The sequence below is a fragment of the Schistocerca serialis genome, chromosome 10, assembly GCF_023864345.2.
Source record: "Schistocerca serialis cubense isolate TAMUIC-IGC-003099 chromosome 10, iqSchSeri2.2, whole genome shotgun sequence".
NCBI lineage: Eukaryota > Metazoa > Arthropoda > Insecta > Orthoptera > Acrididae > Schistocerca > Schistocerca serialis.
This window is the reverse complement of record NC_064647.1, coordinates 192,290,321-192,312,830: the sequence shown is the minus strand read 5'-3', so window position 1 is coordinate 192,312,830 and position 22,510 is coordinate 192,290,321. Positions and strand designations below refer to the sequence as shown.

The 22,510-nt window shown below is 45.5% G+C and overlaps 1 protein-coding gene across 1 annotated transcript in view; it reads left to right on the top strand.

The window, feature by feature from the left end:
* LOC126425198 (1,5-anhydro-D-fructose reductase-like) overlaps positions 1 to 22,510 on the top strand; it is a 78,798-nt gene that overhangs the window by 14,029 nt on the left and 42,259 nt on the right. The window contains exon 2 of the mRNA XM_050088154.1: positions 18,462 to 18,629. Coding sequence (XP_049944111.1) covers positions 18,462 to 18,629 — 168 coding nt within the window. The remainder of the gene's footprint in view (positions 1 to 18,461; positions 18,630 to 22,510) is intronic.

Genomic DNA, 22,510 nt, shown 5'->3' with positions numbered 1-22,510 from the left:
TTTCCCTAGTGTCATGTGCGTTTTCCATCGCCCAGGTATGAGAATTGCACATGTTTATGATACCATACACCTCCTGCCATTTGGCAGGGACGCCAAGTCATCAATCTCACCACACCAGATGTTTGCTGAGAACCTAACTTGGAGTCTTGTTTCCCTAGTGTAATGTGCGTTTTCCATCGCTCAGGAATGAGAATTGCACATGTTTATGATACCATACACCTCCTGCCATTTGGCAGGAGCGCCAAGTCATCAATCTCACCACACCAGATGTTTGCTGAGAACCTAACTTGGAGTCTTGTTTCCCTAGAGTCATGTGCGTTTTCCATCGCTCAGATATGAGAATTGCACATGTTTATGATACCATACACCTCCTGCCATTTGGCAGGAACACCAAGTCATCAATCTCACCACACCAGATGTTTGCTGAGAACCTAACTTGGAGTCTTGTTTCCCTAGTGTCATGTGCGTATTCCATCGCCCAGGTTTGAGAATTGCACATGTTTATGATACCATACTCCTCCTGCCATTTGGCAGACACGCCAAGTCATCAATCTCACCACACCAGATGTTTGCTGAGAACCTAAGTTGGAGTCTTGTTTCCCTAGTGTCATGTGCGTTTTCCATCGCCCAGGTATGAGAATTGCACATGTTTATGATACCATACATATCCTGCCATTTGGCAGGAACGCCAGGTCATCAGTCTTACCACACCAGATTTTCACTGAGAACCTAACTTGGAGTCTTGTTTCCCTAGTGTCATGTGCGTTTTCCATCGCCCAGGTATGACAATTGCACATGTTTATGATACAATACATATCCTGCCATTTGGCAGGAACGCCAGGTCATCAGTCTTACCACACCAGATTTTCACTGAGAACCTAACTTGGAGTCTTGTTTCCCTAGTGTCATGTGCGTTTTCCATCGCACAGGTATGAGAATTGCACATGTTTATGATACCATACACCTCCTGCCATTTGGCAGGGACGCCAAGTCATCAATCTCACCACACCAGATGTTTGCTGAGAACCTAACTTGGAGTCTTGTTTCCCTAGTGTAATGTGCGTTTTCCATCGCTCAGGAATGAGAATTGCACATGTTTATGATACCATACACCTCCTGCCATTTGGCAGACACGCCAAGTCATCAATCTCACCACACCAGATGTTTGCTGAGAACCTAACTTGGAGTCTTGTTTCCCTAGTGTCATGTGCGTTTTCCATCGCCCAGGTATGAGAATTGCACATGTTTATGATACCATACATATCCTGCCATTTGGCAGGAACGCCAAGTCATCAGTCTCACCACACTAGATTTTCACTGAGAACCTAACTTGGAGTCTTGTTTCCCTAGTGTCATGTGCGTTTTCCATCGCCCAGGTATGACAATTGCACATGTTTATGATACCATACTCCTCCTGCCATTTGGCAGGAACGCCAAGTCATCAATCTCACCACACCAGATGTTTGCTGAGAACCTAACTTGGAGTCTTCTTTCCCTAGTGTCATGTGCGTTTTCCATCGCCCAGGTATGAGAATTGCACATGTTTTTGTTACCATACTCCTCCTGCCACTTGGCAGGAACGCCAAGTCATCAATCTCACCACACCAGATGTTTGCTGAGAACCTAATTGGAGTCTTGTTTCCCTAGTGTCATGTGCGTTTTCCATCGCCCAGGTATGAGAATTGCACATGTTTATGATACCATACATATCCTGCCATTTGGCAGGAACGCCAGGTCATCAGTCTTACCACACCAGATGTTCACTGAGAACCTAATTGGAGTCTTGTTTCCCTAGTGTCATGTGCGTTTTCCATCGCCCAGGTATGAGAATTGCACATGTTTATGATACCATACATATCCTGCCATTTGGCAGGAACGCCAGGTCATCAGTCTTACCACACCAGATTTTCACTGAGAACCTAACTTGGAGTCTTGTTTCCCTAGTGTCATGTGCGTTTTCCATCGCCCAGGTATGAGAATTGCACATGTTTATGATACCATACATATCCTGCCATTTGGCAGTAACGCCAGGTCATCAGTCTTACCACACCAGATTTTCACTGAGAACCTAACTTGGAGTCTTGTTTCCCTAGTGTCATGTGCGTTTTCCATCGCCCAGGTATGAAAATTGCACATGTTTATGATACCATACTCCTCCTGCCATTTGGCAGGAAGGCCAAGTCATCAATCTCACCACACCAGATGTTTGCTGAGAACCTAACTTGAAGTCTTGTTTCCCTAGTGTCATGTGCGTTTTCCATCGCCCAGGTATGACAATTGCACATGTTTATGATACCATACTCCTCCTGCCATTTGGCAGGAACGCCAAGTCATCAATCTCACCACACCAGATGTTTGCTGAGAACCTAACTTGGAGTCTTCTTTCCCTAGTGTCATGTGCGTTTTCCATCGCCCAGGTATGAGAATTGCACATGTTTTTGTTACCATACTCCCCCTGCCACTTGGCAGGAACGCCAAGTCATCAATCTCACCACACCAGATGTTTGCTGAGAACCTAATTGGAGTCTTGTTTCCCTAGTGTCATGTGCGTTTTCCATCGCCCAGGTATGAGAATTGCACATGTTTATGATACCATACATATCCTGCCATTTGGCAGGAACGCCAGGTCATCAGTCTTACCACACCAGATGTTCACTGAGAACCTAATTGGAGTCTTGTTTCCCTAGTGTCATGTGCGTTTTCCATCGCCCAGGTATGAGAATTGCACATGTTTATGATACCATACATATCCTGCCATTTGGCAGGAACGCCAGGTCATCAGTCTTACCACACCAGATTTTCACTGAGAACCTAACTTGGAGTCTTGTTTCCCTAGTGTCATGTGCGTTTTCCATCGCCCAGGCATGAGAATTGCACATGTTTATGATACCATACATATCCTGCCATTTGGCAGGAACGCCAGGTCATCAGTCTTACCACACCAGATTTTCACTGAGAACCTAACTTGGAGTCTTGTTTCCCTAGTGTCATGTGCGTTTTCCATCGCCCAGGTATGAGAATTGCACATGTTTATGATACCATACTCCTCCTGCCATTTGGCAGGAAGGCCAAGTCCTCAATCTCACCACACCAGATGTTTGCTGAGAACCTAACTTGGAGTCTTGTTTCCCTAGTGTCATGTGCGTTTTCCATCGCCCAGGTATGACAATTGCACATGTTTATGATACCATACTCCTCCTGCCATTTGGCAGGAACGCCAAGTCATCAATCTCACCACACCAGATGTTTGCTGAGAACCTAACTTGGAGTCTTCTTTCCCTAGTGTCATGTGCGTTTTCCATCGCCCAGGTATGAGAATTGCACATGTTTTTGTTACCATACTCCTCCTGCCACTTGGCAGGAACGCCAAGTCATCAATCTCACCACACCAGATGTTTGCTGAGAACCTAATTGGAGTCTTGTTTCCCTAGTGTTATGTGCGTTTTCCATCGCCCAGGTATGCGAATTGCACATGTTTATGATACCATACATATCCTGCCATTTGGCAGGAACGCCAGGTCATCAGTCTTACCACACCAGATTTTCACTGAGAACCTAACTTGGAGTCTTGTTTCCCTAGTGTCATGTGCGTTTTCCATCGCCCAGGTATGACAATTGCACATGTTTATGATACAATACATATCCTGCCATTTGGCAGGAACGCCAGGTCATCAGTCTTACCACACCAGATTTTCACTGAGAACCTAACTTGGAGTCTTGTTTCCCTAGTGTCATGTGCGTTTTCCATCGCCCAGGTATGAGAATTGCACATGTTTATGATACCATACACCTCCTGCCATTTGGCAGGGACGCCAAGTCATCAATCTCACCACACCAGATGTTTGCTGAGAACCTAACTTGGAGTCTTGTTTCCCTAGTGTAATGTGCGTTTTCCATCGCTCAGGAATGAGAATTGCACATGTTTATGATACCATACACCTCCTGCCATTTGGCAGGAGCGCCAAGTCATCAATCTCACCACACCAGATGTTTGCTGAGAACCTAACTTGGAGTCTTGTTTCCCTAGAGTCATGTGCGTTTTCCATCGCTCAGATATGAGAATTGCACATGTTTATGATACCATACACCTCCTGCCATTTGGCAGGAACACCAAGTCATCAATCTCACCACACCAGATGTTTGCTGAAAACCTAACTTGGAGTCTTGTTTCCCTAGTGTCATGTGCGTATTCCATCGCCCAGGTATGAGAGTTGCACATGTTTATGATACCATACATATCCTGCCATTTGGCAGGAACGCCAAGTCATCAGTCTTACCACACCAGATTTTCACTGAGAACCTAACTTGGAGTCTTGTTTCCCTAGTGTCATGTGCGTTTTCCATCGCCCAGGTATGAGAATTGCACATGTTTATGATACCATACATATCCTGCCATTTGGCAGGAACGCCAAGTCATCAGTCTTACCACACCAGATTTTCACTGATAACCTAACTTGGAGTCTTGTTTCCCTAGTGTCATGTGCGTTTTCCATCGCCCAGGTATGACAATTGCACATGTTTATGATACCATACTCCTCCTGCCATTTGGCAGGAACGCCAAGTCATCAATCTCACCACACCAGATGTTTGCTGAGAACCTAACTTGGAGTCTTCTTTCCCTAGTGTCATGTGCGTTTTCCATCGCCCAGGTATGAGAATTGCACATGTTTTTGTTACCATACTCCTCCTGCCACTTGGCAGGAACGCCAAGTCATCAATCTCACCACACCAGATGTTTGCTGAGAACCTAATTGGAGTCTTGTTTCCCTAGTGTCATGTGCGTTTTCCATCGCCCAGGTATGAGAATTGCACATGTTTATGATACCATACATATCCTGCCATTTGGCAGGAACGCCAGGTCATCAGTCTTACCACACCAGATGTTCACTGAGAACCTAATTGGAGTCTTGTTTCCCTAGTGTCATGTGCGTTTTCCATCGCCCAGGTATGAGAATTGCACATGTTTATGATACCATACATATCCTGCCATTTGGCAGGAACGCCAGGTCATCAGTCTTACCACACCAGATTTTCACTGAGAACCTAACTTGGAGTCTTGTTTCCCTAGTGTCATGTGCGTTTTCCATCGCCCAGGTATGAGAATTGCACATGTTTATGTTACCATACATATCCTGCCATTTGGCAGGAACGCCAGGTCATCAGTCTTACCACACCAGATTTTCACTGAGAACCTAACTTGGAGTCTTGTTTCCCTAGTGTCATGTGCGTTTTCCATCGCCCAGGTATGAGAATTGCACATGTTTATGATACCATACTCCTCCTGCCATTTGGCAGGAACGCCAAGTCATCAATCTCACCACACCAGATGTTTGCTGAGAACCTAACTTGGAGTCTTGTTTCCCTAGTGTCATGTGCGTTTTCCATCGCCCAGGTATGACAATTGCACATGTTTATGATACCATACTCCTCCTGCCATTTGGCAGGAACGCCAAGTCATCAATCTCACCACACCAGATGTTTGCTGAGAACCTAACTTGGAGTATTCTTTCCCTAGTGTCATGTGCGTTTTCCATCGCCCAGGTATGAGAATTGCACATGTTTTTGTTACCATACTCCCCCTGCCACTTGGCAGGAACGCCAAGTCATCAATCTCACCACACCAGATGTTTGCTGAGAACCTAATTGGAGTCTTGTTTCCCTAGTGTCATGTGCGTTTTCCATCGCCCAGGTATGAGAATTGCACATGTTTATGATACCATACATATCCTGCCATTTGGCAGGAACGCCAGGTCATCAGTCTTACCACACCAGATGTTCACTGAGAACCTAATTGGAGTCTTGTTTCCCTAGTGTCATGTGCGTTTTCCATCGCCCAGGTATGAGAATTGCACATGTTTATGATACCATACATATCCTGCCATTTGGCAGGAACGCCAGGTCATCAGTCTTACCACACCAGATTTTCACTGAGAACCTAACTTGGAGTCTTGTTTCCCTAGTGTCATGTGCGTTTTCCATCGCCCAGGTATGAGAATTGCACATGTTTATGATACCATACATATCCTGTCATTTGGCAGGAACGCCAGGTCATCAGTCTTACCACACCAGATTTTCACTGAGAACCTAACTTGGAGTCTTGTTTCCCTAGTGTCATGTGCGTTTTCCATCGCCCAGGTATGAGAATTGCACATGTTTATGATACCATACTCCTCCTGCCATTTGGCAGGAAGGCCAAGTCCTCAATCTCACCACACCAGATGTTTGCTGAGAACCTAACTTGGAGTCTTGTTTCCCTAGTGTCATGTGCGTTTTCCATCGCCCAGGTATGACAATTGCACATGTTTATGATACCATACTCCTCCTGCCATTTGGCAGGAACGCCAAGTCATCAATCTCACCACACCAGATGTTTGCTGAGAACCTAACTTGGAGTCTTCTTTCCCTAGTGTCATGTGCGTTTTCCATCGCCCAGGTATGAGAATTGCACATGTTTTTGTTACCATACTCCTCCTGCCACTTGGCAGGAACGCCAAGTCATCAATCTCACCACACCAGATGTTTGCTGAGAACCTAATTGGAGTCTTGTTTCCCTACTGTTATGTGCGTTTTCCATCGCCCAGGTATGCGAATTGCACATGTTTATGATACCATACATATCCTGCCATTTGGCAGAAACGCCAGGTCATCAGTCTTACCACACCAGATGTTCACTGAGAACCTAATTGGAGTCTTGTTTCCCTAGTGTCATGTGCGTTTTCCATCGCCCAGGTATGAGAATTGCACATGTTTATGATACCATACATATCCTGCCATTTGGCAGGAACGCCAGGTCATCAGTCTTACCACACCAGATTTTCACTGAGAACCTAACTTGGAGTCTTGTTTCCCTAGTGTCATGTGCGTTTTCCATCGCCCAGGTATGAGAATTGCACATGTTTATGATACCATACATATCCTGCCATTTGGCAGGAACGCCAGGTCATCAGTCTTACCACACCAGATGTTCACTGAGAACCTAATTGGAGTCTTGTTTCCCTAGTGTCATGTGCGTTTTCCATCGCCCAGGTATGAGAATTGCACATGTTTATGATACCATACATATCCTGCCATTTGGCAGGAACGCCAGGTCATCAGTCTTACCACACCAGATTTTCACTGAGAACCTAACTTGGAGTCTTGTTTCCCTAGTGTCATGTGCGTTTTCCATCGCCCAGGTATGACAATTGCACATGTTTATGATACCATACTCCTCCTGCCATTTGGCAGGAACGCCAAGTCATCAATCTCACCACACCAGATGTTTGCTGAGAACCTAACTTGGAGTCTTCTTTCCCTAGTGTCATGTGCGTTTTCCATCGCCCAGGTATGAGAATTGCACATGTTTTTGTTACCATACTCCCCCTGCCACTTGGCAGGAACGCCAAGTCATCAATCTCACCACACCAGATGTTTGCTGAGAACCTAATTGGAGTCTTGTTTCCCTAGTGTCATGTGCGTTTTCCATCGCCCAGGTATGAGAATTGCACATGTTTATGATACCATACATATCCTGCCATTTGGCAGGAACGCCAGGTCATCAGTCTTACCACACCAGATGTTCACTGAGAACCTAATTGGAGTCTTGTTTCCCTAGTGTCATGTGCGTTTTCCATCGCCCAGGTATGAGAATTGCACATGTTTATGATACCATACATATCCTGCCATTTGGCAGGAACGCCAGGTCATCAGTCTTACCACACCAGATTTTCACTGAGAACCTAACTTGGAGTCTTGTTTCCCTAGTGTCATGTGCGTTTTCCATCGCCCAGGTATGAGAATTGCACATGTTTATGATACCATACATATCCTGCCATTTGGCAGGAACGCCAGGTCATCAGTCTTACCACACCAGATTTTCACTGAGAACCTAACTTGGAGTCTTGTTTCCCTAGTGTCATGTGCGTTTTCCATCGCCCAGGTATGAGAATTGCACATGTTTATGATACCATACTCCTCCTGCCATTTGGCAGGAAGGCCAAGTCCTCAATCTCACCACACCAGATGTTTGCTGAGAACCTAACTTGGAGTCTTGTTTCCCTAGTGTCATGTGCGTTTTCCATCGCCCAGGTATGACAATTGCACATGTTTATGATACCATACTCCTCCTGCCATTTGGCAGGAACGCCAAGTCATCAATCTCACCACACCAGATGTTTGCTGAGAACCTAACTTGGAGTCTTCTTTCCCTAGTGTCATGTGCGTTTTCCATCGCCCAGGTATGAGAATTGCACATGTTTTTGTTACCATACTCCTCCTGCCACTTGGCAGGAACGCCAAGTCATCAATCTCACCACACCAGATGTTTGCTGAGAACCTAATTGGAGTCTTGTTTCCCTAGTGTTATGTGCGTTTTCCATCGCCCAGGTATGAGAATTGCACATGTTTATGATACCATACATATCCTGCCATTTGGCAGGAACGCCAGGTCATCAGTCTTACCACACCAGATGTTCACTGAGAACCTAATTGGAGTCTTGTTTCCCTAGTGTCATGTGCGTTTTCCATCGCCCAGGTATGAGAATTGCACATGTTTATGATACCATACATATCCTGCCATTTGGCAGGAACGCCAAGTCATCAGTCTTACCACACCAGATTTTCACTGAGAACCTAACTTGGAGTCTTGTTTCCCTAGTGTCATGTGCGTTTTCCATCGCCCAGGTATGAGAATTGCACATGTTTATGATACCATACATATCCTGCCATTTGGCAGGAACGCCAGGTCATCAGTCTTACCACACCAGATTTTCACTGAGAACCTAACTTGGAGTCTTGTTTCCCTAGTGTCATGTGCGTTTTCCATCGCCCAGGTATGAGAATTGCACATGTTTATGATACCATACTCCTCCTGCCATTTGGCAGGAAGGCCAAGTCATCAATCTCACCACATCAGATGTTTGCTGAGAACCTAACTTGGAGTCTTGTTTCCCTAGTGTCATGTGCGTTTTCCATCGCCCAGGTATGAGAATTGCACATGTTTATGATACCATACATATCCTGCCATTTGGCAGGAACGCCAGGTCATCAGTCTTACCACACCAGATTTTCACTGAGAACCTAACTTGGAGTCTTGTTTCCCTAGTGTCATGTGCGTTTCCCATCGCTCAGGTATGAGAATTGCACATGTTTATGATACCATACACCTCCTGCCATTTGGCAGGAACGCCAAGTCATCAATCTCACCACACCAGATGTTTGCTCAGAACCTAACTTGGAGTCTTGTTTCCCTAGTGTCATGTGCGTTCTCCATCGCACACGTATGAGACTTGCACATGTTTATGATACCATTGCATGTAAATGTAGCTTCATGTGTAATTAAAGTGTATTGCACTATGTCTTTGTGTGCAGCCGACCGTTCACAAAATTGTTGTCAGCTTAGTGTGTCACCTGGATGCAGATGTTGCTCGGGCTGCTCATGGAATGGGTACAAGCCCTCAGAACGTAACGTATGCCACATCCAGATTTGTGGCGTATCTAACTCATGGCTAATGTGCCACGTATTGGTGGTGTGACTCCATTATATCATTGTGATAATGTCTTCCGTTTCCTCAGCTAACTGGACACCCTCATGTTCTGATGTTATGTGTAAACTGAGTAGTGTTCAGCAACTCTGGGAAATATCTTGGCACAGGAGGTTCGTCAATCAGGGAAACATCTCCCATATTATGTCAGAGCCGCATGGTCACCGATATTACATTGCCAGTGCACAATTAGCATGTCTGCATATTCTGCATGGGTATGTGTGTGGTATGCTGGTATTCATGGGCGCAATGGACTTGTTTGATTAAACAACACTCAGGCACAACATGTACACAGCCTCACAACTGCTCTCTGATTCAACAGACGATTGCACACTGGGTTTGCTTGCAGCTGTTGCCTCGATGCAATGTCACAGTGCTGCCATCTGTTGTAAAATTCCCACACGTCATGTAGGATGGATCATCCATCCGTCCTACCATTATATTATCCACCATAGCGCCTACACAGCATTTCGGTAAGTAATATTTAAGATTTGGCGGTCTATGGTATTTCTTCCATTTAACCAGTGTCCACTTTCATCATGCGCAACCAAGGACAGAAATCCTGAAACTTATGTTCCGCTGAGAAATCTATGAAGCATTTTCCACATGTCTCTCATTATGTGCCAATTTGAAGGAAACATCGATCTACTGGTAAGAAAAACAAACATCAACTTATTTAGTTCTCAATGTATGATATGTCTTTGGTGATACAGTATGTTTAATACTGTAATGGAGAGCCAATTTTTGTACATGTCGACTGCTATAAAATACATGACACAAAAGACACGCATGTGTGGGACAGATACGTATGGGTCCTCCCACCAGAGGTTCGAGTCCTCCCGCGGGCATGGGTGTGTATGTCGTTCTTAGCATAAGTTGTTTTAAGTAGTGTGTAAGTCTAAGGACCGATGACCCCAGCAGTTTGGTCCCTTAGGAATTCACACACACAGATATGTACACTCCTGGAAATTGAAATAAGAACACCGTGAATTCATTGTCCCAGGAAGGGGAAACTTTATTGACACATTCCTGGGGTCAGATACATCACATGATCACACTGACAGAACCACAGGCACATAGACACAGGCAACAGAGCATGCACAATGTCGGCACTAGTACAGTGTATATCCACCTTTCGCAGCAATGCAGGCTGCTATTCTCCCATGGAGACGATCGTAGAGATGCTGGATGTAGTCCTGTGGAACGGCTTGCCATGCCATTTCCACCTGGCGCCTCAGTTGGACCAGCGTTCGTGCTGGACGTGCAGACCGCGTGAGACGACGCTTCATCCAGTCCCAAACATGCTCAATGGGGGACAGATCCGGAGATCTTGCTGGCCAGGGTAGTTGACTTACACCTTCCAGAGCACGTTGGGTGGCACGGGATACATGCGGACGTGCATTGTCCTGTTGGAACAGCAAGTTCCCTTGCCGGTCTAGGAATGGTAGAACGATGGGTTCGATGACGGTTTGGATGTACCGTGCACTATTCAGTGTCCCCTCGACGATCACCAGTGGTGTGCGGCCAGTGTAGGAGATCGCTCCCCACACCATGATGCCGGGTGTTGGCCCTGTGTGCCTCGGTCGTATGCAGTCCTGATTGTGGCGCTCACCTGCAAGGCGCCAAACACGCATACGACCATCATTGGCACCAAGGCAGAAGCGACTCTCATCGCTGAAGACGACACGTCTCCATTCGTCCCTCCATTCACGCCTGTCGCGACACCACTGGAGGCGGGCTGCACAATGTTGGGGCGTGAGCGGAAGACGGCCTAACGGTGTGCGGGACCGTAGCCCAGCTTCATGGAGACGGTTGCGAATGGTCCTCGCCGATACCCCAGGAGCAACAGTGTCCCTAATTTGCTGGGAAGTGGCGGTGCGGTCCCCTACGGCACTGTGTAGGATCCTACGGTCTTGGCGAGCATCCGTGCGTCGCTGCGGTCCAGTCCCAGGTCGACGGGCACGTGCACCTTCCGCCGACCACTGGCGACAACATGGATGTACTGTGGAGACCTCACGCCCCACGTGTTGAGCAATTCGGCGGTACGTCCACACGGCCTCCCGCATGCCCACTATACGCCCTCGCTCAAAGTCCGTCAACTGCACATACGGTTCACGTCCACGCTGTCGCGGCATGCTACCAGTGTTAAAGACTGCGATGGAGCTCCGTATGCCACGGCAAACTGGCTGAAACTGACGGCGGCGGTGCACAAATGCTGCGCAGCTAGCGCCATTCGACGGCCAACACCGCAGTTCCTGGTGTGTCCGCTGTGCCGTGCGTTTGATCATTGCTTGTACAGCCCTCTCGCAGTGTCCGGAGCAAGTATGGTGGGTCTGACACACCGGTGTCAATGTGTTCTTTTTTCCATTTCCAGGAGTGTATGATGGATTAGTGTGCTTTTAGGTTGGTCAGTACCTCCAAATACTTTCGGCAAGATCAAGTCAATAACGCCTACTTTCCCCTGAGCAGCAGATCAGGTGTTGGAGGGTGAGTGCATGAACGCAAAACTGTTGGACTAAGCTGACAGGTGTAGTCCACTTATTGGTGCAGTTACAACCATGCAGAAAACAGCTAAGTAGAACGTTATGTAACGTGTTTGTGCGAAAACTGTTTGACGCAGAGGAAAACAACCAGAACACTGATGTGTGTACATATTAAGGTACCACATACAAAAATGAATGTTTTTATACCCGTTACAGCCTCTATATGCACACAGTGGGACAGGAGTGCAGTGTCTTTGAAACTGAAGAGGTGTCTTGGAAGGAGTCCCAGAGGGTCCAGTCTTACATGCTTTTCTATTATTCCAATACTATCCAATTCGTGTTCATTTTTGTCCTTTTGCAAATATCACTATAATGTGTGATTACAAGTCATGTAGCTTTAAGGTTTTTTTCCGAAAATATTACGTTTTAACTAGTATCTTTCTCTCAAAGTTGCCTTTCTTGCAACTGCTGTTGAGCTGCTATAACATGCAAGTTGTTCCAGATAATGACGGTAGAAAGGAGATCCTAAAAATGGTTCAAATGGCTCAGAGCACTATGGGACTTAACATCTGAGGACATCAGTCCCCTAGAACTTAGAAATACTTAAACCTAAATAAACTAATGACATCACATACATCCATTCCCGAGGCAGGATTCGAACCTGCGACCATAGCGGTCGCGCGGTTCCAGACTGAAGCGCCTAGAACCGCTCGGCCACACCGGCCGGCAAAGGAGATCGTAGAAACAGAGTTTTAAGATCTGTAACACATGACCAGTACTGCAGTGACAAGTGCTTATATAGGCGTTGCCGACCGCATCGCCGTATTCTGCCTGTTTACATATCTCTGTATTTGAATATGCATGCCCATACCAGTATCTTTGGCGCTTCAGTGCACGAGGAGGCCAATGAAGCATATGTAATTCGAAAGGTACTTTGCCAAAGATGTGCACAAAGAATAAATCTTGTGTGTAAATAGGCGCTGAGAGTGGTAAAAGGAAGTAACACACAGTCGTCTGTGATGTGATCACGGCAGAGTATGGCACCGTCTCTCGTCAGTGGCTGGTTGTCGAAAGTGGATTCTTACTTTTGATTTATGAGTCTCCTGACTGGTTTGATGCGGCCCTCCACAACTTCCTCTCCTGTGCCAACTTCTTCATCTTGGAGTAGCACTTGCATTCAATGTCCTTAATTATGTTGGATGTATTCCAATCCCTGCCCCTGCCGCCCTGCTTTTACAAGACCCTCCAAATCCTCTAATGCCATGTGCTCCGCCTTGCCTTCTGTATCCACCTTCCTTCCCCCACACGACTCCTGTATGACTTTTTCCCCTTCCCCCACCTCCTTTTTTTCCTCCAACATCTCCGCATTCTTAACACTGTCCACAGGCTTGATCCCCCCCACCCCCTGGTTTCCTCCTTCCTCTCCACTCCTCACCCATTGCCGCGCCTCTCTCCACCTCCACACCCACCATCTCATTCATCAGGGCATTTTCCAGTGCCTTTCCCTCCCGGATGTGGAACTTCGTCGTGACATCTACCCTTCCTTCCAACTTTAACCTGGCCTTGTTCCCTCCCCTCCCCAGGGCCCCCCTTTTCCTCTCCCCTTCTTTTCCCAGAGCGGATTTTCCTCCTCCCCCCCTTGAGTCCATGCACCCCCTTCTCAACTGTGTCCCTCCCACGTCCTTCCCTCCCCAGCCCTCTTCGACACTCCCCTGCCCGTCTCCCCCCTCTCCACCCCTTCCTCCCTTCTTCCCTTCTCCCTCATCTCCATGCCCCTGGCAGATCCTGTGTTTGCTCATCGTGTGTTACGTCAGTGTTGTGTTTAGTACTGTTCTCCTGTGCATCCAAAGCTGTGATTTTAATTGTGTGCTGGAATTGTACATAGCGTTACTGTCAGTGATCGTTATGTGCTATGCCGTCCATCGCTACTTTTATGCTCCAGCCATAATTCGCCTTGTGTTCTTTTAAGAGTCCCAATGTGAGGTTTTGTTTTGTGCACAATATTTTTTCCAGGTTTTTATCTCGATTTTACATCCGCCGCCGTTTTGTCTGTTCTCTTTCATTATTTTCCCCCTTTTTATGTTTATGTCCGCCATATTTTCTCCTTTATAAATTTAAATGCCTTCTCTTGTGTAATTAATGTCTTGTGGCTGAACAGCAGCGCAATGCTGCTGCCAGCCCTCCCCAGATGGGGAACTGAAGTACAATAAAGAAAAAAAATCCAATCCCTGCCTTCCGCTGCAGTTTTTACTGTCTACAGCTCCTTCAAGCAACATTGACATTTTTCCTTAATGCCTTAACATGTCTCCTTCGTTTTTGTCAGTTTTTCCATATTTTCCATTGCTCACCGATTCTGTAGAGAACATCGTCATTCCCTATGTTATCACTCACTTCCAACATCCTTCTGTAGCGCGAAATCTCAAATGGATGTATTCTCTTTCTAAGTATCCCAAGATTCACAACAGAATGCTATGTTCCGAACATAAATTCTTACAAATTTCTTCTTCAAAAAAATGTTCAAATGTGTGTGAAATCTTATGGGACTTAACTGCTAAGGTGTGTAAGTCCCTAAGCTTACACACTACTTAACCTAACTTATCCTAAGGACAAACACACACACCCATGCCCGAGGGAGGACTCGAACATCCGCCGGGACCAGCCGCGCAGTCCATGTCTGCAGCGCCATAGACCGCTCAGCTAATCCCGCGCAGCATTCTTCTTCAAATTAATTCCTACTAGTATCGCCTGTGGGCGAAATTAGACCAGTTGTGTTTATAAAGCAACTTGATTCAACATTTAGTTTTACATAATTTACTGGAATTTATATATATTCAGATTCTTAGTTCATATCTGCCATAAAAATATAGCTGTGAACGATTATATGTACAAGTCATTGGACCTGATCTATTATAAAAAAATGTCGTGTATCTTAAAGTGATGCACTCCGCGTAAAGCAGTCTGAAATTTTAGCCTCAGAACTGACTGTACCAAATGCTGCAGCGTAGCTACGAATATTACTAGATTTATTCTTTGATTTCTCCTTAATTGTTCGATCGTTTGGACTGTGTCCTTGATAGAGTGTGTTGAAAAATAGTTTTTGTGCTAACGATGGTAAATTAATTTTCTCCTGTGACAACACAGTGAGAATACCGTTGTATCTCGTATAATAACCTCAGGTGCAAAATGCTACACATCACAAAATCTGCTGTGTAAGTTCATCAAACTGTAATTATAGCTCTCAAAATTATTGAGAATCACCTTTAGTTCACATTAAATCTATCTTTCAAAACACGATGCGAGGCAACACAGTGTTTGGACTCGCATTTGGGAGGACGACACGTGAAATCCACGTCTGGCTATTTAGATTTTGGTTTTCTGTGAATTCCATAAATCGCTCCAGACCGAATTCCTTCCCCATCCTTGAAACAATCAGAGATTGTCCATCTCTAATGACCTCGATGTCGATGGGGCGTTAGCCGGCCTCTGTGGCAGAGCGGTTCTAGGCGCTTCAGTCTGGAACCGCGCTGCTGCTACGGTAGCAGGTTCGAATCCTGCCTCGGGCTTGGATGTGTGTGATGTCCTTAGGTTAGTTAGGTTTAAGTAGTTCTAAGTCTAGGGGACTGATGACCTCAGATGTTAAGTCCCATAGTGCTTAGAGCCATTTGAACCATTTTTTGATGGGACGTTAAACGCTAATATTCCTTCCCCGTTTCAAAACAACAATGGAATGACATTATCAATGTCCAAGTTTTTCCCATTACTTTGTCTACGTAAAATCATCGACCTAGCAGTTGTCGCTTAGTAACTGCTCTGTATGCGTGTGTCACTGCAAATGAACCACGTAAACATGTACATCCATAGAACGCGCTTTCACGGGATATTGTTACTTTCGTGTGTCATTGCTGCTGTAACAGCTGATGGTTACGCGGGGCAGAAGTTGGTAACACTTCAATTTTCGACGTTCAAGTGTTGGAGATTTTAATGGATGATGAGCGTATCATCACAGTTATAAATATCAAGATGTCTGCTTCCTTTTACCACTCTCAGCGGCTACGTACACACGTGATTTATTCTTTATGCACGTCTGTGGCAAAGTACCGTTCAAGTTATTTATGTTTCATTGGCCTCCTTGTATATTTGAAATTAAAAATCGGCACTTCACGTATTAATATTATGATGTTTTGTAGTAGTAGATTTCTTTCACAGTGCAGTGCCCTCTTTGACTGCGCTAGTCAACATTATAAGTCCTTTTTGTTTTATCCTGAATATTCCAAAATAGCAGAATTCCCTAACGTAGTCTCCAGTTTTGACGGTAACTTTATCTCTAATCTCATTTCATCTGCACCTCATTATTCTCGTCATTGTTATCAGTTTACTTTCAGTCAGTATTCTGTAGTCAGACTGTTCATTGCATTCAGCAGCTCCTGTAATTCTTCCCCACATTCAATGAGGATAACAGTGCCATTAGTGAATCTTATCGTTGCCGTTGTTTCACCACAAATTTCAATCCCGGTATTTAACATATCTCTTGTTTCTGTCATTGCTTCTTCGAGGTGTACATTTAACAGATGCGGTGAAAATTTTTGTGTTCCTGTATTGCACCCCTTTTTATCTACTCACTTCATTCTTCGTCTTCCATTCTTATTGTTTCCTTTCAGTTCTTGTTCGTATTATGTACTACACATTCTTTCCTCCGAGAATTTCTAACGCCTTTCAGTATTTCACATTGTCGAAGACTTTTTCTAGATATTGTTAGTGGAAATACATAAGTACAGTGCTCGTTAGGTAATTGTTATATCACAGTAGTTCCACAGTTTATGCATTATCATCGTTTTATTAATAGCTACTCGTACTTTGTCTCAAGCATATACCTAAAGAATGTTCACAAAAAAATAATTTTTCAAGACAGTACTTGGTTATTTAGAGTTTGATTTAAAAAACAAATTTATGATTATTTTGTGGAATAGTAGAACTACCTGTCAATTTAGTACACAAAGGATGTGTCACTATATGAACCAATTTCTGATGACGGGTACTCTAAATAAATCGTTTCTTGCACATGCATGCAATATGGTCAAAAAAAATAATGAAGAGCCAAAGAAACAGCTACACATGCCTAATATTGTGTAGCACCCCCGCGAGCACGCAAAAGTGCCGCAACACGACGTGGCTTGGACTTGACTGATGTCTGAAGTAGTGCAGAAGGGAACTGACACCAAGTAACCTGCAGGGCTGTCCATACATCCGCGTGACTACGAGGAGGAACAGATCTCTTCTGAACAACACGTTGGACGGCATCCCAGATATTTTCAATAATGTTCATGTCCGGGAAGTTTGGTGGCCAGAGAAAGTGTTTAAACTCGAAAGAGTGCTCCTGGAGCCACTCTGTACCAATTCTGGACGTGTGGGGTGTAGCATTGTCCTGCTGGAATTCCCCAAGTCTGTCGAATGCGCAATGGACAGGTATGGATGCAGGTGATCAGACAGGATGCTTACGTACGTGTTACCTGTCAGAGTCGTATCCAGACGTATCAGGGGTCCCATATCACTCCAACTGCACACGCCCCACACTATTACAGAGCCTCTACCGGCTTGAACAGTCCCCTGCTGACATGCAGGGTCCATTGATTCATGAAGTTGTCTCAATACCTGTAAAAGTCCATCCGCTCGATACAATTTGAAATGAGACTCGTCCGACCAGGCAACATGTTTTCGATCATCAACAGCCCAATGTCGTTGTTGACGGGCCCAGGCGAGGCATAAAGCTTTGTGTCGTGCAGTCATCAAGGGTACACGAGTGGACATTCATGACTGCACGACACAAAGCCCGTGTCGATTATGTTTCATTGAGTGGTTCGCACTCTGATACTTGATGGTCCAGCATTGAAATCTGCAACGCTTTGCGGAAGGGTTGCACTTCTGTCACGTTGAATGATTCTCTCCAGTCGTCGTTGGTCCCGTTCTTCCAGGATCTTTTTCCAGCCGCAGTGGTGTCGGGGATTTGAAGTTTTACCGGATTATTGATATTCACGGTACACTCGTAAAATGGTCGTAGGGGAAAATCCTCACTTCATCGCTACCTCGGAGGTGCTGTGTCCCATCGCTCGTGCGCCGACTATAACACCACGTTCAAACTCACTTAAATCTTGATAACCTGCCATTGTAGCAGCAGTAACCGATCTAACAACTGCACCAGACACTTGTCGTCTTATATAGGCGTTTCCGACCTCATCGCTGTATACTGCACATTTACATATCTCTGTATTTGAATAGGCATGCCAATATCAGTTTCTTTGGCGCTTCAGTGTAATGCTTAGAGGTTATCATTAACTTGAACGCCAGCTGCAGTGCTGTTGTGATGCGACTGAGTGGTATATCTGATCCGTGTCTCATGAAGTAATAAGTCACATTATTTTGGTTGCTGGTGTACCTCTGAACATAAATGTGATGGTTTCAGTCATCGACAGGCGATGTCGGAAAAGCTGTGGACGCGGCTCTGGCGGCTGGCTACCGCCACATCGACACCGCCTACGCGTACCGCAACGAGAAGGAAATCGGAGACGTCCTCAAGCAGTGGTTCGACTCCGGGAAGCTCAAGCGGGAAGACGTGTTCATCGTCACCAAGGTAGGAATCTAACTAATATATACAAAGCTCGCAGTTACTTACACATATAATGTGATAAGAGCTCATTAAAAACCGTTGTTACAGCAATGACATGCTGCACAAGTCTACACATTTATATAAAAAATCATTGTACATATGTACGTTTCACATCTCCTCCTAAGCCACTGCATCAGTTTCAACCAAACCTGGGACCAATATCGCCTACCTTGTGGCAAGAGGCACCGTGGGGGTACGGACCACGTAGCCCTCATAGTGGTGAGGTCAGAGATGAAAAAGTGCTGACGCAGAAGTAACTCAAGAACAGCTAGAGCAGTTCCAGGCAGAATATGTGTAGGCACAGAGGTGACAAAGGTCATGGTATAGCGATGTACCCATATACACTACTGGCCATTAAAATTGCTACACCACAAAGATGACGTGATACAGACACGAAATTTAACAGACAGGAAGAAGATGCTGTGATATGCAAATTATTAGCTTTTCAGAGCATTCACACAAGGTTGGCGCCGGTGGTAACACCTACAACGTGCTGACATGAGGAAAGTTTCCAACCGATTTCTCATACACAAACAGCAGTTGACGGGCGTTGCCTGGTGAAACGTTGTTGTGATGCCCCGTGTAAGGAGGAGAAATGCGTACCATCACGTTCCCGACTTTGATAAAGGTCGGATTGTAGCCTATCGCGATTGCGGTTTATCGTATCACGACATTGCTCCTCGCGTTGGTCGAGATCCAATGACTGTTTGCAGAATATGGAATCGGTGGGTTCAGGAGAGTAATACGGATCGGCGTGCTGGACCCCAACGGCCTCGTATCACCAGCAGTCGAGATGACAGGCATCTTATCCGCATGGCTGTAACGGATCGTGCAGCCACGTCTCAACCCCTGAGTCAACAGATGGGGACGTTTGCAAGACAACAACCATCTGCACGAACCGTTCGACGACGTTTGCAGGAGCACGAACTATCAGCTCGGAGACCGTGGCTGCGGTTACCCTTGACGCTGCATCACAGACAGGAGCGCCTGCGATGGTGTATTCAACGACGAACCTGGGTGCACGAATGGCAAAACGTCATTTTTTCGGATGAATCCAGGCTCTGTTTACAGCATCATGATGGTCGCATCCGTGTTTGGTGACATCGCGGTGAACGCACATTGGAAGCGTGTATTCGTCATCGCCATACTGGCGTATCACCCGGTGTGATGTATGGGGTACCATTGGTTACACGTCTCGGTCACCTCTTGTTCGCATTGACGGCACTTTGAACAGTGGACGTTACATTTCAGATGTGTTACGACCCGAGGCTCTACCCTTCATTCGACCCCTGCGAAACCCTACATTTCAGCAGGATAATGCACGACCGCATGTTGCAGGTCCTGTACTGGCCGTTCTGGATACAGAAAATGTTCAACTGCTGCCCTGGCCATCACATTCTCCATATCTCTCACCAATTGAAAACGTCTGGTCAATGATGGCCGAGGAACTGGCTCGTCACAATACGCCAGTCACTACTCTTGATGAACTGTGGTATCGTGTTGAATCTGCATGGGCAACTGTACCTGTAGACGCCATCCAAGCTCTGTTTGACTCAATGCCCAGGCGTATCAAGGCCTACCTATCGGGAGGTTACCTTACATGAATCCCATCGAACTTTTAAGGGACATAATCGAGAGGTTAGTTTTATGCACAGAATCCTGCACTGGCAACACTTTCGCAATTATGAACTGCTATAGAGGCAGCATGGCTCAATATTTCTGCAGTGATTTCCAATGAGTTCTTGTGTCCAAGCCACGTTTAGTTGCTGCACTACGCTGTGGTATCGATAGCAACGATGCCACGGACTAGTTTTTTCAAGTTGGCACTACGAGAGACACAGCCGACAGCGCCCTCTAGCTGGTGCTCTCGAGGTCTACCAGCTCCGCGACTGCTTCACCCCATTTCATCAGGTGCAGCCAGCCAGGAAACTTCGCTTCAGCTTTGCTCTACATACGACTGGTCTAAGACTTCGCATCTGTACAAAGTTATGTATTCTTTCTTGCACCAGTAAACCATTTTTAAACTCACTGCAGTACCGACGTAATTTTCCTGCTCCTGCTCCTACCCACGGGCCGCCTTCCAGTCGGGATACAAAATACGCCATGCAAAATGAGATAGGACACGATATTAGGAGGTATTCCATAACTTTCGTCACCTCAGTTTATGGAATAACGTGAATGTATTTTCGAGATTGGAAGAATGTATTGACTGTGATATGAAACTGATGATATGTGTGAAAAGTGTGTCTTTTAGACTACTGAAGACAGTATGTTTCAAACACAGTGATCGTTCTTCTCTTTTAGGCATAAAATGTTTAACTTTTGTTCTCTCACTCAAGTCAAGTCCACGTATTTTACAAAAGGGTAGCACAGTGTGTAACCTATATTTTGTTTCTGTATGGAATTTAGCCAAACTTTACCTCCCATTCTGTAAAATTCTACGTGTCCCCACAATCTGCTATCCAACTTAAACTCATATGCTAACCTTTCACCAAACAAAACCTAATTTGAACTGAACTGTAACTGATCTGAATGCAGCTTGTCCCTGTATTAAATGCGCAACTGAAGTAAAACAATTACCTGCACCTAATCAAAATTTCAACTTACCTCGCCTCTTGACAACATTGTTGCAGATTTTTCCAAAGGACAACAGCAAACATCAAGCAGGCAGCGGCTAAGCTAGATTTCTATTTCCAAAGAAAATTTCCAAACTATACTCAAACTGAAACTTCCTGACAGATTAAAACTGTGTGTCGGACCGAGACTGGAACTCGGGACCTTTGCCTTTCGCGGACAAGTGGTAGAACACTTGCCCGAGGAAGGCAAAGGTCCCGAGTTCGACTTTCGGTCCGGCACACAGTTTTAATCTGCCAGGAAGTTTCATATCAGCGCACACACCGCTGCAGAGTGAAAATCTCATTCTGGAAACATCCGCCAGGCTGTAGCTAAGCCATGTCTCCGCAATATCCTTTCTTTCAGGAGTGCTAGTTCTGCAGGGTTTGCAGGAGAGCTTCTGTAAAGTTTGGAAGGTAGGAGACGAGGTACTGGCAGAAGTAAAGCTGTGAGGACGGGGCGTGAGTCGTGCTTGGGTAGCTCAGTCGGTAGAGCACTTGCCCGCGAAAGGCAAAGGTCCCGAGTTCGAGTCTCGGTCCGGCACGCAGTTTTAATCTGTCAGGAAGTTTCATATCTGCGCACACTCCGCTCCAGAGTGAAAATCTCATTCTGTACTCAAACTGTTTCTTACCACGTGGTACAATGTCGTAATGCGTAATGAAAAACAGTGTGATGGGGAGGGCAACTATTCCTACGAAACGATATTCCAAGACAACCATTTTAGAAGGAAGTATGTATTCAGAAAGACAGCGTAAGATTTCGCGTGATCATCATACATAACATAGGTCTCAACAATACTATAATTATCAAAGTGAAGAATGATTTAAAGTAGGCTACAATGCTAACAGAGAATTTGTATAAAAATGAAACAGCTTAATCAGTTGACAAGTTAATGCATGAGTCAGGGAAGACACTATGAGCTGTCCGTCCGTTCATTGAAATGTTTGTTCTCTTCTGTAGTCTTGGCAGTTGTCATATTATACATTGGTTATAGAATATGAGTCATGTGGTATGAAAACACTACCGTCGACAGTAAATGTGATGAATAGTGAGAGCAGGCGAGATACCACATAGACGTCTCACAGAAATGAAAACAACAAATAAACGGACGTGAACTATGATACAAAAAAGGAATTCAAGATTCAAGACTTTCAACACGAAACGCAATTTTAAAAACGTTAAAAACATATGTTTTTGACAGAGCACGAAGAAATTGTGTGATTATGAAAGTG